The following is an 18302-nucleotide window of genomic DNA, read 5'->3' on the forward strand; positions in this document are numbered from 1 at the left end:
ATAGAGAGGAGGAACTTGTTGGATTGATTCTGTACAGGCCCTCAAAAAGCCTGGAGTCACAAGAGGAACTACTTGCTGTACTGCTGAATCATTCATTCTTATTCAGGTGTCCTATATCTTAGGTCAACACTTGACCTAGGTATCCAACACATTCGGATAAAATGCTGGAGGAAAGGAGCTGTTGTGAGTCACAATGTTATTTTAAGAGGCTGTGAACAAGTAACTGAATTAATTAATAGATTCCCTCACACTTGAGGTTAATCTTCCCACAAATCACGTTGCTGCCTTTCCACGTATCTTTTTACTTGTCTTCCCTCCTCGAAACTGAATGTAAAAGCAAAGGTAATCATTACTTTAAGTCTTATGTTCTGTCTATTCTACAATTGAAACCTATCTTGTCTATTTTTCTACATGTACAGCCACTCCCTATACAGACAGACACACTGCTATCACGCAGTTGCGTAATTTGACAAGCACAAAACAAGAGGGAGTGGGCAGCAGACAACTGCATGGTTTCAGCTATTTGTTCAAATCAGAATTAGTCCTATGCTAAATTACACCCCCCCCCCCACCCACACACATTTTCGCGGACTACTGGACATAACATTATCAGCGTTTATGACCACTGACTTATTAACCAATGATGTTTGGGTCGCTCTGGGGCAGGACGCACCCGAACACTGAAAACCCACTGCACCACCACTAGCGGACAGGCTGAGAGAAGGGCGAGGAAAATATCATGGTCATGGACAAGTCCTCAACAACATGAAGAATACAATCGGTGAAAGCGCTTAATTTCACGACTACAATCTGGTACGCTATTTAATTAGAAAGCGAGTTTACAGTTTGAGCGAGGATATTGTATGGCATCGTTGATATTTAGGCTATAGTATAGGCTAATATTCTGCCATCTAATTACCAGGCAAAATAGCCTATTTGTACAGACAAATAGTGGACTGAGATTAGACGTTTCCCATCTCAATGTATAGAAGGAGATGCATAACGCATGCAGTCAGCAGGTGGAGTCTAAATTCAGCTGTAGATTTCCATCGCCTAGACAGGAGCACAAGTTCAGAAACCCGGCTGCTTGGAGGGGATTTATTTCATGTACTAATAGTCTTCAATCGGGCCCTAATATTCCCACAAACGATGCACACTGGTTCCATTTGTTTAGTTTTTTCAAATACTGTAGGCCTGACTACATGTGTTTCAAAATATGTTGATTGACACATGGAGAGTGACAACGTTGCGCATTGTGATCTTGTTTTCCGTTGGTCAGCATAGTCTTTTTTGGGATATGGATGGTTTTACGGGAGATGTAGCAGTGTAGCCTCCACGATCAATGCTTTACTGCTGACTGGTTGATATGAACGTGATCACCACTCTCTCCGTTCTCTCCTAGAGCACTGGTATGGCTGCTAAAAAAATAGAATTTAATAGTTAGATAGTGTATGAAGCCATTAGCCAGAGATCCGACTCTACATTTTTCTTTTTGAGTTGGAGCGGGTTCCATTCCCTATAACGGCAGCTCGGAGCTGGCACTGGTTATGGCTGGAACATGTAGCTCAATCCAGGGATGCAATACTCCAAATTCGCCAAGTGTCCAAACTGCCAAACCATAGCTAGATTAGCCTATGCCACATCAAATTCCAGTAGCCTTCACAGGGTTTATTTCCGTGATTGTTGCTGGGTGATATGTTAGATTAAATAATAAAGACAGACACAACTGTCAAGTTCAGTAGCCTTGTTCAAGCGTTGTACAAGTCCCTACATATGGGTCCGGGGAACAGCCCAGCTGGTCGATTATCTATCAACTAGACTCATCATCCTTTTCAATAGAAAGTGCAAACGTAACAGCACAACATTAAGTTCTTAACAGTCAAGTCATAACAAATGAAAATGCATTTTCTTTTTATTTCAGTTGTCATCTTATTTTTTAAAATGATATGTAAACAGAGGACAAGTTAACACAGAGTAGTGATCAACAATGAGAATATAGTCCTTTTGTCTGTGACTGAATGCTGACGATTTACCAGGCCCTTGTGGGCAGTTTGTGTGACATCATGGCTTCCTTTTGCTGTTCATGAGCGTACTCGTTGCATGTGCTGAAGGTCTTTAATTTCTTCTTGCATGTTTGGACAGTTTTTAATGTTTCACGTGCCTGGCGGTAGCATGCGTCAACTCCTACGTGACTGGAGTGTATGCGGGTATGGGGTAAGCATCTCTGGACGTAGTGATTTGGGGATAATGACCTCCTGATCTCATCTCGAAAGGTCCAGTATTCTCTCACTGAAAGGTGTCTCTCATTTCAGGTACGGCCAACCTGTGAACCTTGGACTTCAGTGACTGTAGGTGTTCGTCCTTGTCAGTGTGTTGCCTGATCTGGGCTAGGCGGGGATCTGTGACGTTTAATTAAGTAGTCTGCCTGATTGATCTGTTGAACATCTTGTTCCTGCTGTAGCGAACAGATGCTGCTGATAGGCAGTGCCACTGCCTGTACATTGTGCCATGTACATCTGCAACACACTGAGCATCTCTGGTCCTGGCTTGTAGACGACCTTCAGGCTGTAGTTTTGCAGAGTCAGGAGCATGCTTTCAAACCTCTTGGGGGGCACGTTGAGGAGAGGTTTACTGAATATGGCAATGAGTGGTTTGTGGTCAGTTTCAGCGGTGACCAGCTCTCGACTATATAAGTAGTGATGGAAGCGCTGGCAGGAGAAGATGGTGCTGAGGCACTCTCTCTCAATTTGTGCATAGGTTTGCTCTCGAGGCAAATGCACCTGGCTGGCCTTCCAGCATAAGGCAGTATCCAAGTCCACTTTAGCTGGAGTTGCTCTGGATTGTGACAGGCTTCGTAATGTTGTAGTAGCGCTGGCATGGATGAAGCCAGAGATTTCATCTCCTGCACTGCGGCCTCATGTTTGGGTAGCCAGTGCCATCGTGTGTCTTTGTCCAGCAACTGGCACAGAGGCTCACAGACTACTGATAGGTGTGGCATAAACTTTGCAAAATAGTTAGATGAGATAATGCAAGATAATAGATGAGACGCTGCAGTCCTTTTGCGTCAGATGGGTTTGGCATGTCGAGGATTGCTCTGACTTTGTCTTGTTCCGGCTTCAGGCCTTTGGCCGAGAGAATGTGGCCATGGAAGTGACGTCTTTCACCTTGAACTGCAGCTTCTTCAGGTCAAGGCACAGTTTAACTGATCATGGGCGCTCCATCAGTGCCAGGAGCTTCACATCATTGTCGTCTGTGTCACCACAGCCTATGATCAGGACATCATCAGCGACGGGTTCAATGCCCTTGAGCCCAGCCAGTAACTCTTCCTGTTTGCGTTGGTATACCTCAGGCGCCACTGAGACACAAAACATGAGCTTGAACAAGCGTTTCTAAATCCGGGGGGTCCAGAAGGTAGTCATGAAGCTGCTTTCTTCGTCCAGCTTGCATTGCAGGAATGCATCTCGGTCATCCACCAAGGTGAAAATCCTGGCCTTGGGAAGCTTGTAGAGGACATCCTCCAGTGTCGGCAATGATGTAGTAGGAATGTTTTAGTGCTTGGTTCCGATGCTTTGGGTCGATGCAGACCCTCAACTTCTCTGGCTTTTTCACTATGACCATATTGCTGATCCAGTCAGTTGGTTCAGTCACAGATGTCATGTGGCCATCGGCCTCATACTTGTCCAGCTGGGCCTTCACAGCCACTTTCAATGCAATGGGCACATTGTGAGGAGCACACTGGACTGACGCTCTCATCCAATTCAAGGTGTACCTCCCTAGGTACTGATTCAATGTGCTCATTGAATACGTTGTCATATCTACTGAGTAGTTGTTCTTTGGACAGAGATCCATGTTGCACATGCTCCACAATGTGCAGGTCATTTGGTACGGGGAACTGCATCAGTCCCAGGCGTTTACATTTAGAGTCTGAGAGGAGAAGATGTTAACAACTGGATTCTGGCACGTAGTACCGGAATCCAGTTGACATTGTTGCAGCTTGTTGTGTAGTCGTAGTGGCACAAACCATTTCTTCCCTCTTGAGTGTACAGCCCCAATGGATTCATGCATGTAATTGTCACTTTCACTGTTCTGCTCTGAACACTGAGTGACACCATCAACACAGCGAATCTTGCCCTCACTCACCTTCTTTTGCTTTTGAGACACTTTTGCAAGGTGATTATTAGTTCCACAAGCTCTGCATGGTTTTTCGTAGGCAGGGCAGTGGTCTTTGCCTCGTGTGTTTGCAATTCCACAGTATTTGCATGCTATGGGGCTGTCTGTGTTCACCATTCGTGGTGAATTGTCTGAATGTCTGCCTGGCAACAGCATGAACAGTATCAGCGTCGGTGCGTGGGGTTTCCATTTCCATTACTCTCATTCTCATGTCAGTGACTTCGGCAGTGCGGCACATTTCAGTGGCAGTTACTGATGTTAAGCGCCTCTCTTTTAGTAGATGCCAGCGCGTGTCACAATTTGCAAATCCCAGTACTATTTTGACACACATCAGTTAATCTTTCAATCCCCCTTATTCACAAGAAGCAGATCTTTCTCTCAAACAGGTTACAAAGTTGTATACTGACTCACTCTCTTCCTGTTTGCAGCGCCAAAAACGAACCACTCGTAAATGATGTTCCTGGCGGGCTTGAAGTAATTCTCCAATGCATTCAGTATGGCCTTTGCATTATCCTGTTGTGCTGTGAGGGTGAGATTGTGCCGGTAGATATGCCTGCATTCGCTGCCCATTAAGCTCCTCAGAGTTGCCGCTTGGACCTTGTTGGGTTTTTCGTGTAGACTTCTTGCCAGCACATAGTCCTCGAATTCATCCCTGTCCCAATTAGTATTCCAGTCCCCTGTAAGAACCATTGGTTTTGGTGGTGGAATGTTCACTGCCATAGCGATGAAATAGGAGGTCTCTTTGCCTTCAGCCATCGAGGTAGGTAGTGATGCTAGCAAGCCAGCTAACAACAACTTTCTATATGATACATTAGATTAAAGAATAAAGGCACAGAAATGTCAAGTTCAATAGCCTTGATCAAGCATTGTACAAGTCCCTACATACGGGGTCCAGAGAACAGATCAGCTAGTCGATTACCTGTCAACTAGACTCCGTAACAGTGATGGGCCTGTGAATACTGAACATGTATGTACGTTATAGGCCATGTCAGTGAAGGATTGGCTTGTTAGCTAGCGAATATGCTAACGTTAGCAACCTAGCTAAACATTAGGCTATGGGCTGGCACTGGCAGTCTGGGATTATGGAGAGTGAATTCAATTATTTATTCATCATTTTGCTAGGTGTGGCCATCTGGCTAGTATCAACAAGGGCTTTCTACAAAATAACAACATTAGTGGTAACATTGGAATCTAGACCATAAGCAATACGTACAAATATGCATTGCCCAACAACGCTACTGCCACCCTCTGGTTTGAATTATTTGGACAAGGCTGGGTGAATGACAACTTCCAAGGTCTTTGCTGTGTCAACACAAAAGAGATTGACTGCACTATTTTGGTATTGCAGGGTTTGGTAATGATAGGAGGGGGGGGGATCACTGTATTTTAGATGTTTTACAAAACTTAATTGCTCGTTTTTGAGTTTTTATGATTAGTGGATATTGGCCTAATTCTGCCCTGCATGCATTGTTTGTAGTTTTCCTCTGGACATGTAGAAGAATCTTACAAAACTCTCATGCAGGGTTTCAATGGGTTGTTTGTCCCATTGAGTGAAATCTTGTTTTGCAAGTGGACCTCACATCTCGCTGCCATAAAGTGCAATTGTTTCAATGACACATTCAATTAGTTTTAGCCAAATATTTCAATTTTAAATTGTTTATTAACGGCGTAGAATGTCCTGCGTGCTTTCTCTCTGTTCATTCACTGCATCATTAAGGTGTCGAGTTGAGTAATTGTAGTGTATGCAGTACTCTATATGTTTTGTACCAATTCAGAACTGTGGTCTATTTCCCTGAGATCTGGATTGTCATTGGGAAATCATTATTTTAGTATTTTTGGGGTTTACTGCCAGAGGCCCAGGCTCGCTGTAGGCCATGGGCTGTGGGTGACACCAGGCACAGGTCATCTGCGAAGACCCTGGATAAAGAATTCTGTTATTTTCTTGCTAATTTTGATGCCCCCTACACAGCTTTAAATAACTTTGTAGAACAGTCCTGTATGCCAAATAGAATCAAATGCCTTTTGGAAGTTGTTAAAGCAAGTGTACATTTTCATATTATTTTGGTGGACATGTTTATCAATCAGGGTGTGTAGGCTGTAAATGTTTTGGTACATCTTGCGATGTTTCAGTTTGTATCCAATTTGGTTTTTAATCAAGACATTGTGCTTATTGAGGAAGTTTAGACCTCTTTACATTTATAATACTGTAGAAAACCTTGCCCAGGTTACTGTTCAAACAAATGCCTCTAATTGTTAGGGTCAAATTTTTCTCCATCCTTAAAGATTGGGGTTTTGAGTCCTTGATTCCAGATGTCAGGGAAATAAAATGAAGCAGTTTTAACCTTATCATACATCAGTTCCAAATATCTCTAACGGCGTGAGTTTTTTTTGTGCGCGTGATGTCAGAATACGCTCACTGTTCCAAAATATGATTATTGCGCAAAAGGACAGTTAACATGCGCTGCCTGCTAATTATCTATAGGCTATGTTTCAACTTGTCAATTTCAAATTATTTTCAGTCAACAGTTTGAATTGAGGTGTGTTCCGCCTCCTCATTAATTCACATAGAAGTAGACCATTTCAGCGTTGCGGACAATTTTACGTTTTGAGGCTTTAGTGTGAAGATGCTGGAAGAAATAGGTACAAAAGTATCTATATCCACAGTAAAACGAGTCCTATATCGACATAACCTGAAAGGCTGCTCAGCATGGAAGAAGCCACTGCTCCAAAACCGCCATAAAAAAGCCAGACTGGTTTGCAACTGCACATTGTACTTTTTGGAGACATGTCCTCTGGTCTGATGAAACAAAAATAGAACTGTTTGGCCATAATGACCATCATTATGTTTGGAGAAAAAAGGGGGAGGCTTGCAAGCTAAAGAACACCATCCCAACCATGAAGCACAGGGGTGGCAGCATCATGTTTTTCTTTGCTGCAGGAGGGACTGGTGCACTTCACAAAATCAACGGCATCATGAGGAGGAAAATGATGTGGATATATTGAAGCAACATCTCAAGACATCAGTCAGGGAGTTAAAGCTTGGTCGCAAATGGGTCTTCCAAATAGACAATGACCCCAAGCATACTTCCAAAGTTGTGGCAAAATGGCTTAAGGACAACAAAGTCAAGGTATTGGAGTGGCCATCACAAAGCCCTGACCTCAATTCTATAGACAATTTGTTGGCAGAACTGAAAAAGCATGTGCGAGCAAGGAGGCCTACAAACCTGATTCAGTTACACCTGCTCTGTCAGGAGGAATGGGCCAAAATTCACCCAACTTATTGTGGGAAGGTTGTGGAAGGCTACCCGAAATGATTGACCCAAGTTAAACAGTTTAAAGACAATGCTACCAAATACCAATTGAGTGTTTGTAAACTTCTGACCAACTGGGAATGTGATGAAAGAAATAACAGCTGAAATAAGTCATTCTCTCTACTATTATTCTGACATTTCACATTCTTAAAATAAAGTGGTGATCCTAATTGACCTAGACAAGTCATTTTTACTATGATTAAATGTCAGGAATTGTGAAACACCTTAGCCAAATAGATTTAAACTCAATTTATGTAAACTTCTGACTTCAACTGTATGTATGGAGCATAATGTATTTAGAGTTGTATTCACATGTTTTCAAGTACTGGTAACGAATAATGCATTCCGATTATTGCATAGATTGTAATGGAAACCTATGATGTGTGTAAAATACTTTTTTGATGGTTGTGCTGATTTATAATGAGCTAATGCTAAGCTATTTGCCAGCTATGTGTATGTGTGGCGCCATGTTTGTTGACATTATACCATGCATTCTGGGTGTCACGTAATCTGTCAGACCAAAGATGTTATATTGAGGTACATGAATAGTTCACTCATCTTTCGGGTAAACGTCTGGAAGTGAATGAAGGGAAGTGAATGATCGTAGATGACACACCCCCTTCAACATGCATACTATAAACAGACCAAACTCCTCTTGTCTCTTATCTTTGGTTGATGCGAAAAAACAAACATGGAGGCGCGCACAAACTACCCATCGTCGGATTACTTTCGATTTTTAGAAAGTATTTACTCAGTTATTTTGATCAATGGTGAGCTCACTTGTGATGTGATTAATTATAAATAGTAATTGCTATTAGCTAATTCATATTGTAGTTTCTCTCAGCCGAAATATGACCACTTGTGTTGCGTCAATCTTTCCCCAGTAAGCGCTAGGACAATTGTACCCTACATTTTCCGGTTTGGGTTATTGTGTTATGCTGTAGCTAATTCTGTGAATGTCTGAACATTGCATCCAAAAATAAACTGGACATAACTGGTCACATTCTGGACATAACTTTGTAAGGAGTGTGTTTGTGCAAAATGTTTCTGTGAAGAAACAGTGTGGCCTTCTCAAATGCTGACTGTTGCATCAATCGAAACTGGAAGTTCTAAATAAGTTTTCTAGTCACACCGGTTTGAGCGTACTGACCACTGTAGAATGATCACAGTTTACTGGGCTGTGAATGTGTGGTTGTTTCCATGTCTGTTCTTTTGAGAAACAATGCAATTTGGCTGTGATCAGACAGGTGTTAGTGGCTTGATGGTGAAAAAGCTGAGAAAGAAAGGGTCAATGTCTGTAATTATATACTCTCTCTCTCACACACAGGCACAAACAAAGCTTTAAGTACTTTTAAAACTTCAGGCATTCTAAATGAGTGTGACTATAGGCCAGTTTTTTCTCCTATGGATACAAAGAGCTTTTTGTCCAGCAATGTTATGAAAACATTGTAACCATCTGTACTGTTTAGATAACTTTACACGCATAGGTCTACACCCACTCTCTCTATCACTTACTCCTACTCTCATGCTATTGACTATTATATTGATTACCTCATTGTGGGGAATGAACCTATTCCTTTTCAGTTCTTCCCAGGCAGAAATAAAAAACAAATGCTAACTTTCACATGATTTTGTCTAGAGGCACACTGTCTTCCGCAATTTAAAGGTGCAAGCATTGACTGTAGCTGTGTTCTGGGTCCATGCGGAAACACGTGCACTTAAAAGGTTTCCGTGCGGTGAAGAAATGGAGATGTGATTAACGGTGTCACTTTTTTTTACTGCGACTAACGTGTTAACTTTCACAGCCCTAGTATTAAATGTAACTCACAAATACTCCATTATTTTTTTTCCCTTGCAGGGTAATTCCAAGATGGACAAATATCTGTCACCTCCTCAGAATATCCCAGACATCAGACAGCCATCTTTAACGGAGGACCTTGGTTCCCCATACAGCATCAACATGAGTCTCCTCCTACCTGACGTTACCTACCTGTGCCCCAGCCTGTGTCGGCCTATGAGACCCATCAAGACAGAGCCTCTCTCCCACTCCCTCATCCATCCCAGTTGCCAGTGCAACCCTGGTCCAACAACCCTTCCAGAACACCCTGGGCTTTATGGCGCTTCAACAGACACAGGAAGTAGTCTGTTCATTAAACAGGAAATTCCCTCCCTGGACTTCCCAGACATTCCGTTGTTCCAGCTGTTGAACTCTGAGCTGGAGCAGCTGGTGCCCGATCACCCGGTGAACACCAACCTCCATAGTAGGGTCCCTATGTCCTCCTTGTCGGTCCCTTTCAGCAACGTCCACATACCATCCCCCCAGATTGTTGTGAAATCTATGGGAAGCCCACAACATTTTGGCAATCGTCTGACAACTCAGTTTGCAAGCCATTCGCAGCAGCAACCAGACTATCTTCCTCCGTCCCCGCCTAACTCTGAGCCAGGGAGCCCAGACATAGGGAAAGTGCTGATCCAGAATCGTTCTCCACCTTCTTCTTATGCAGCCAGTATTGCTTCGAAACTAAGACCTGTTCTTAGGCCAGTCCCAAGCTCTGGTCTAGGACCAGTTCCGAGCAAATGTCTTAGATTAGTTCAGAGTCCAGGTCTTGGACAAAGCCAAAGTTATAGTCTTGGAACAGGCCAGAACCCTGGTGTTGGGCCAGTCTCCCCAACGTTGGCTCAATCGGTTCCAGAGAGGTTTAACCGCAGGAATAACACTGACCTGGAGAGGAGGATACATCACTGTGACATTCCAGGTGAGGAGACATGGCAGGTAGTCTCAATTCACTAAAGCAGGGTTCCCAAACTGGCGGCCCGTGGGCTGAATTTGGCCCCTGGGTTGTTTTATGTGGCCCTCCCAAATGTTTTCTGAGCATAGAAAATAAATACACTGCTCAAAAAAATAAAGGGAACACTTAAACAACACAATGTAACTCCAAGTCAATCACACTTCTGTGAAATCAAACTGCTTGACAATACATTTCACATGCTGTTGTGCAAATGGAATAGACAACAGGTGGAAATTATAGGCAATTAGCAAGACACCCCTAATAAAGGAGTGGTTCTGCAGGTGGTGACCACAGACCACTTCTCAGTTCCTATGCTTCCTGGCTGATGTTTTGGTCACTTTTGAATGCTGGTGGTGCTTTCACTCTAGTGGTAGCATGAGACGGAGTCTACAACCCACACAAGTGGCTCAGGTAGTGCAGCTCATCCAGGATGGTACATCAATGCGAGCTGTGGCAAGAAGGTTTGCTGAGTCTGTCAGCGTAGTGTCCAGAGCATGGAAGTGCTACCAGGAGACAGGCCAGTACATCAGGAGACGTGGAGGAGGCCGTAGGTGGGCAACAACCCAGCAGCAGGACCGCTATCTCCGCCTTTGTGCAAGGAGGAGCAGGAGGAGCACTGCCAGAGCCCTGCAAAATGACCTCCAGCAGGCCACAAATGTGCATGTGTCTGCTCAAACGGTCAGAAACAGACTCCATGAGGGTGGTATGAGGGCCCGACGTCCACAGGTGGGGGTTGTGCTTTCAGCCAAACACCGTGCAGGAAGTTTGGCATTTGTCAGAGAACACCAAGATTGGCAAATTCGCCACTGGCGCCCTGTGCTCTTCACAGATGAAAGCAGGTTCACACTGAGCACATGTGACAGACGTGACAGAGTCTGGAGACCGCCGTGGAGAACGTTCTGCTGCCTGCAACATCCTCCAGCATGACCGGTTTGGTGGTGGGTCAGTCATGGTGTGGGGTGGCATTTCTTTGGGGGGCCACACAGCCCTCCATGTGCTCGCCAGAGGTAGCCTGACTGCCATTAGGTACCGAGATGAGATCCTCAGACCCCTTGTGAGACCATATGCTGGTGCGGTTGGCCCTGGGTTCCTCCTAATGCATGACAATGCTAGACCTCATGTGGCTGGAGTGTGTCAGCAGTTCCTGCAAGAGGAAGGCATTAATGCTATGGACTGGCCCACCCGTTCCCCATTCCTGAATCCAATTGAGCACATCCGGCACATCATGTCTCGCTCCATCCACCAACGCCACGTTGCACCATAGACTGTCCAGGAGTTAGCGGATGCTTTAGTCCAGGTCTGGGAGGAGATCCCTCAGGAGACCATCCGCCACCTCATCAGGAGCATGCCCAGGCGTTGTAGGGAGGTCATACACACTACTGAGCCTCATTTTGACTTGTTTTAAGAACATTACATCAAAGTTGGATCAGCCTGTAGTGTGGTTTTCCACTTTAATTTTGAGTGTGACTCCAAATCCAGACCTTCATGGGTTGATAAATTTGATTTCCATTGATAATTTTTGTGTGATTTTGTTGTCAGCACATTCAACTATGTAAAGAAAAACGTATTTAACAAGAATATTTCATTCATTCAGATCTAGGATGTGTTATTTTAGTGTTCCCTTTATTTTTTGAGCAGTGTATATACAGTACCAGTCAAAGCTTTGGACACACTAACTCATTCTAGGGTTTTTCTTTATTTTTTTTTTACCTTTTTCTACATAGTTTTGATGTCTTCACTAATATTCTACTATGAAAAAACACATTTGGAATTATGTAGTATCCAAAAAAAGTCTTAAACAAATCAAAATAAACTTAGCAAAAAAAATAAACGTCCTCTCGCTGTCAACTGTGTTTATTTTCAGCAAACTTAACATTTGTAAATATTTGAATGACCATAACAAGATTCAACAACTGAGACATAAACGGAACAAGTTCCATAGACATGTGACTAACAGAAATTGAATAATGTGGGGGGGGGGGGGGGGGTTGTCAAAATCAAAAGTAACAGTCAGTATCTGGTGTGGCCACCAGCTGCATTAATTACTGCAGTTCATCTCCTCCTCATGGACTGCACCAAATTTACCAGTTCTTGCTGTGAGATGTTACCCCACTATTCCACTGAAGGTACTTGCAAGTTTCCGGACATTTCTTGGGGGAATGGCCCTAGCCCTCACCCTTCAATCCAACAGGATGTGCTCATTGGGATTGGGATCCGGGCTCTTTGCTGGCCATGACAGAACACTGACATTCCTGTCTTGCAGGAAATCACGCACAGAACGAGCAGTATGGCTGGTGGAATTGTCATGCTGGAGGGTCATGTCAGGATGAGCCAGCAGGAAGGGTACCACATGAGGGAGGAGGATGTCTTCCCTGTAACGCACAGCATTGAGATTGCCTGCAATGACAACAAGCTCAGTCTGATGATGCAGTGACACACTGCCCCAGACCATGACAGACCCTCCAACTCGATCCCGCTCCAGAGTACAGGCCTCGGTGTAACGCTCATTCCTTTGACGATAAACACGAATCAGACCATCACTCTGGTGAGACAAAACCGCGACTCGTCAGTGAAGAGCACTTTTGCCAGTCCTGTCTGGTCCAGCGATGGTGGGTTTGTGCCTATAGGTGACGTTGTTGCCGGTGATGTCTGGTGAGGACCTGCCTTACAAGAGGCCTACAAGCCCTCAGTTCAGCCTCTCTCAGCCTATTGCGGACAGTCTGAGCACTGATGGAGGGATTGTGCGTTCCTGGTGTAACTCGGGCAGTTGTTGTTCCCATCCTGTACCTGTCCAGCAGGTGTGATGTACCGATCCTGTGCAGGTGTTGTCACTCGTGGTCTGCCACTGCGAGGGCGATCAGCTATCCGTTCTGTCTCCAGCACAGCGCTGTCTTTGGTGTCTCACAGTACTGATATTGCAATTTATTGCCCTGGCCACATCTGCAGTCCTCATGCCTCCTTGCAGCATGCCTAAGGCAAGTTCACTCAGATGAGTAGGGACCCTGGGCATCGTTCTTTAGTGTCTTAAGTTTTCATAACTGTGACCTTAATTGTCTACCGTCTGTAAGCTGTTAGTGTCTTTACGACCGTTTCACAGGTGCATGTTCATTAATTGTTTATGGTTCATTGAACAAGCATGGGAAACAGTGTTTAAACCCTTTACAATGAAGATCTGTGAAGTTATTTGGATTTTTACTAATTATCTTTGAATGACAGGGTCCTGAAAAAGGGACATTTCTTTTCTTGGTGAGTTTATATTTCAGATTCTTCAAAGAAGCCACCCTTTTTCCTAGCTGACAGCTTTTCACACTCTTGGTATTCTGTCAGGTAGTCCAATTGACAGGTGTGACTTGTTGAAGGTTAATTTGTGGATTTTCTTTCTTTTTAATGCGTTTGAGCAAATCAGTTGTGTTATGACAAGATAGGGTAAAATACCAAAATCTTCTGTATACCACCCCTACCTTGTCATAACACAACTGATTTGCTCAAGCGCATTAAGAAGGAAAGAAACTCCACAAGGTAGGGGTGGTATACAGAAGACGTTGGTCTTTTACCCTATTTGGTAAAAGACCAAGTCCATATTATGGTAAGAACAACTCAAATAAGCAAAGTGAAACAACAGTCCATCATTATTTTATGACATGAATGTCAGTGAATCCTGAAAAGTTCAAGAACTTTAAAAGTTTCTTCAAGTGCTGTAGCAAAAACCATCAAGTGCTATGATGAAACTGTCTCTCATGAGGACCGCCACAAGAAAGGAAGACCCAGAGTTGCCTCTGCTGCAGAGGATACATTTATTAGAGTTACCAGCCTCAGAAACTGCAGCATAAATAAATGCTTCACAGAGTTCAAGTAACAGACACATCTCAACATCAACTGTTCAGATGAGACTACGTGAATCAGGCCTTCATGGTCAAATTGCTGCAAATAAACCACTACTAAAGGACACCAATAATAAAAAGATACTTGCTTGGGCAAAGAAACATGAGCAGATTATATTAGACCGTTGGAAATCTGTCCTTTGGTCTGGAGTCTAAATTTGAGATTTTTGGTTCCAACCGCCGTGTCTTTGTGAGACACAGAGTAGGTAAACGGATGATCTCCGCTTGTGGGACCCACCGTGAAGTATGGAGGAGGAGGTGAGATGGTGTGGGGGAGCTTTTATGATGACATTGTCTGTGATTTATTTAGAGATCAAGGTTCACTTTACCAGCATGTCTACCACATCATTCTGCAGCGTTACGCCACACCATCTGGTTTGCACTTTGTCCCACTATCATTTGTTTTCCAACAGGACAATGACTCAACACACTTCCAGGCTGTGTAAGGGCTATTTGACCAAGAAGGAGAGTGATGGAGTGCTGCATCAGATGACCTGTCCTCCACAATCACCTGACCTCTACCCATTTGAGCTGGATTAGGATGAGTTGGACCACAGAGTGAAGAAAAAGCAGCCAACAAGTGCTCAGCATATGTGGGAACTCCTTCAAGACTGTTGGAAAAGCATTCCAAGTTAAGCTGGTTGAGAGAATGCCAAGAGTGTGCAAAGCTGTCAAGGCAAGGGGTGGCTTCTTTGAAAGATCTAAAATATATTTTGATTTGTTTAACACTTTTTTTGCTTACTGCATGATTCCATATGTGTATTTCATAGTTTTGATGTATTCACTATTTTTCTACAATGTAGAAAATAGTACAAATAAAGAAAAACCCTTTGAATGAGTAGTATTTTGGAAACGTGTTCCCAGGTATTCCCATGCATAATAGAGACACTTTTGATCGTATACAATTTTTAAGGAAGGTTTGAAATTATTGTTTTAGTTAAATATTATACTGTATCTTTGTGGGCTTCTTGTGGTCAATTTGCAGTCTACAAATTATTTGTAAATACGTTTCGGCTCACTGACCATCTGCTCAAGAAAAAAATGGCCCGCAGGTGAATCTAGTTGATTATTCCTGCACTAAAGTCTGCACTAAAGCTCGGTAGTCGAAGTTGGGTATTTTAAGGTTTAAAAGGCTTTTGAAGTGTGTTATTTCCACTTTGAAGTTCCAGACTTGACTTTCCCTTACGAAAAATGTATCAAAATATCCATAAAAAATAGTCAATTCAATAATTCCAATGTTCTGTTGCTGCAGGAATATTATCTACCTGTAGCAAACTGGCTGAAATTAAGATCCTACATCTGCAGTGGGAGAGAGGCTTTGGTTTGCTTTTGAGTAATAAAGACTAGTTGGAGATTAGATGATTTATGTTCTTGAAACCCATGGAATTGAATCAGAAAGATCAAACAAACAGAACATTAAACGGTTCCATAAAAGTCTAACTTGATTTATAAGCATGAAATGAATGCATTGTGTGGTTTATAATTCAATCATGACCATTAACACCACTCTGTCAGATGTAGGATGTTATTCTTGTTAATCAATTATAGTTATGTTGTAATGACATGCATTTGGTTCCATTCTTTTTCATCAGGATGTAAGAAAGTCTACACCAAGTCCTCCCATTTAAAGGCCCATTTGCGGACACATACGGGTAAATGTTTTACTGGTAACATTATAAAAGTCCTGTTATGGGCAACTCGTCTCTTATTTTGGGGGGCCAGTATGTTATGTTGCCAGTCAAAATAATGCTTTTGGCATGCAGATGCATTCTGAATGCTAAATGAGATCTGGCCCACGAAATGTTGCCGCATGTTGTCGAACGTGTTTTAAACGGCTTAATTAAACAACTAAAACCTAAATGTTGCCTTGTTTGTGCTTTTATGCCTATCTATTATTTAATAATTGTGTAAAATATGAAATATCTTTACTGACCTTAAAATATAAAAACAAATATTATAGTTAAGTATTTAGTTAGTACTGTACATTTGTGACACCATAATCAACCCTGTTTCTGCTGTTGAATAATGTCATTGTGTGCTGCATTCCAGGAGAGAAGCCGTACCAATGCTCCTGGGAGGAATGCGAGTGGCGCTTTGCTCGTTCTGACGAGCTGACACGCCACTTTAGGAAACACACAGGGGCCAAGCCATTCCAGTGTGTTGTGTGTAACCGCTGTTTCTCCCGGTCTGACCACCTGGCTCTACACATGAAGAGGCACCGGAGCTAGAGAAGCCCACATACAGTATATCCTTTTTTTTATTAGATCAAAGTCAAATGAAACTTTATGTTAAATATACTTAAGTAAATCTCAAACTTTCACAATACTATTGTGCTGACAATTGTTTCACAGGATTAGGCTCTCTGTCCTTACTGAAAAATAAATGTGGTGCTGAAACACACATGGATTTGTTTTATTGTACCCATGTATCTTACATTGACTGCAATATGGATTGTAGCTTTTCCATGTATCTATTTCAGTAAACGCTGCCATGGTTTGATTTTTGAATAAGAGCACAAAGTTGGAAACAAGCTAATTTCAGTATCTCTATGATTTATCTACAGCAGTGTACCCCCAGCCATTTCACCTATTTGATCTATTCCAGTACTAGCACACCTGATTCAACTAATCATTTGATTGTAAGTTGACGGCCCGGTTTCCCAAAAGCAGCTCAAGGCTATGTTCATTGTTAGAACCTTCGTTGGAGCATCGTTAAATCTCAGAGCTGTTTCCCAAACTATCGTTATTAACGTTTTACTTGAAAACACTCATAATATAATGCCTGCCTCAGACCACTCGTAGGACAGCTAAGTGTGCCATTATTCATTTTTGGCCTCACTTTATACACAGAAGATATTCGCTAAACATAGAATCACATGGTTTGTCCGTTGAAATACATTTCAGCAGGTGTATCTCACTGATCATCCCTAAAGCCAACATCTAATTTGGCCGCCTTTCGTTCCAGCTCTCTGCTGCCTGTGACTGGAACGAATTGCAAAAATTGCTGAAGTTGGAGACTTTTATCTCCCTCACCAACTTCAAACATCTGCTATCTGAGCAGCTAACCGATCGCTGCAGCTGTACATAGTCTATCGGTAAATAGCCCACCCAATTTTACCTACCTCATCCCCATACTGTTTATATTTATTTACTTTTCTGCTCTTTTGCACACCAATATCTCTACCTGTACATGACCATCTGATCATTTATCACTCCAGTGTTAATCTGCAAAATTGTAATTATTCGCCTACCTCCTCATGCCTTTTGCACACAATGTATATAGACTCTCTTTTTTTTTCTACTGTGTTATTGACTTGTTAATTGTTTACTCCATGTGTAACTCTGTGGTGTTGTCTGTTCACACTGCTATGCTTTATCTTGGCCAGGTCGCAGTTGCAAATGAGAACTTGTTCTCAACTAGCCTACCTGGTTAAATAAAGGTGAAATAAAAAAATAAAATAAAAAATTTAAAAAAAAAATCAATTAATTTAGTTCTGTTTTGCTACTTGTAGGCTACTGTCTGTAATGTGTCTCCAAATTTATCATGATCTACCAAATCTGTGATTTTAGTGCATTTTTATTGGGTAAGCATTAGAATAAGCCGCCTCAATATTTGCAGTCGTAGGTGGTAATACTGTTTCTCTCTATGAGCTGATCCGTAGTCAGTATTGTGAAATCATTATGTTTGCGGAAAATTTGAATGGAGAAAGCTGATCCGAGAGCAGCACTCCCTTTCTTTAGATCCTATCAGTATCGACACATGCTCCAATGACGCACTTAGCGACCGTTCTCTCTGCATGGTGTTTTGGGAAACGCATGTTACATCTTCGAAAAGATACATTGTTAAAACACGCGTAAGCCTAAATTACATCGTTATAGATCGAAAAAGTGAAACAGTTGGGGTTCTCAATTTACAGTATTATCTCTGTCTTTTCTACTTAGTATTGGTACTTCAAGGCAAAATATTTTAATGCATTGCTATTGACGTGTAAGTATGACTACAACTATATTTAAATCCTGTATAAATGGAAGTCTAAGTAATATTTTTTTAAATCTTGTTTAAGAATGATATCACACATTATAGTACTGAGTATCTAAGTGCCTTTTGATGTTTTATTAATTAATTAAAGTAAAAGACAGTCCATTGACTTG

At 42.5% G+C, this 18302-nt stretch overlaps 1 protein-coding gene across 1 annotated transcript; it reads left to right on the top strand.

Annotated features, from left to right (window-relative positions):
* Window positions 1–525: 525 nt before the first annotated feature.
* Window positions 526–17629, top strand: LOC139405982 (Krueppel-like factor 5). The gene is made up of 4 exons (XM_071148441.1): window positions 526–813; window positions 9340–10237; window positions 15744–15803; window positions 16201–17629. The coding sequence occupies exons 2-4, from the start codon at window positions 9352–9354 to the stop codon at window positions 16377–16379; spliced, it is 1125 nt and encodes a 374-aa protein (XP_071004542.1). The 5' UTR covers window positions 526–813; window positions 9340–9351; the 3' UTR covers window positions 16380–17629.
* Window positions 17630–18302: the final 673 nt, after the last annotated feature.

Source organism: Oncorhynchus clarkii, chromosome 3 (genome assembly GCF_045791955.1).
Source record: "Oncorhynchus clarkii lewisi isolate Uvic-CL-2024 chromosome 3, UVic_Ocla_1.0, whole genome shotgun sequence".
In the NCBI taxonomy this organism is placed as follows: domain Eukaryota; kingdom Metazoa; phylum Chordata; class Actinopteri; order Salmoniformes; family Salmonidae; genus Oncorhynchus; species Oncorhynchus clarkii.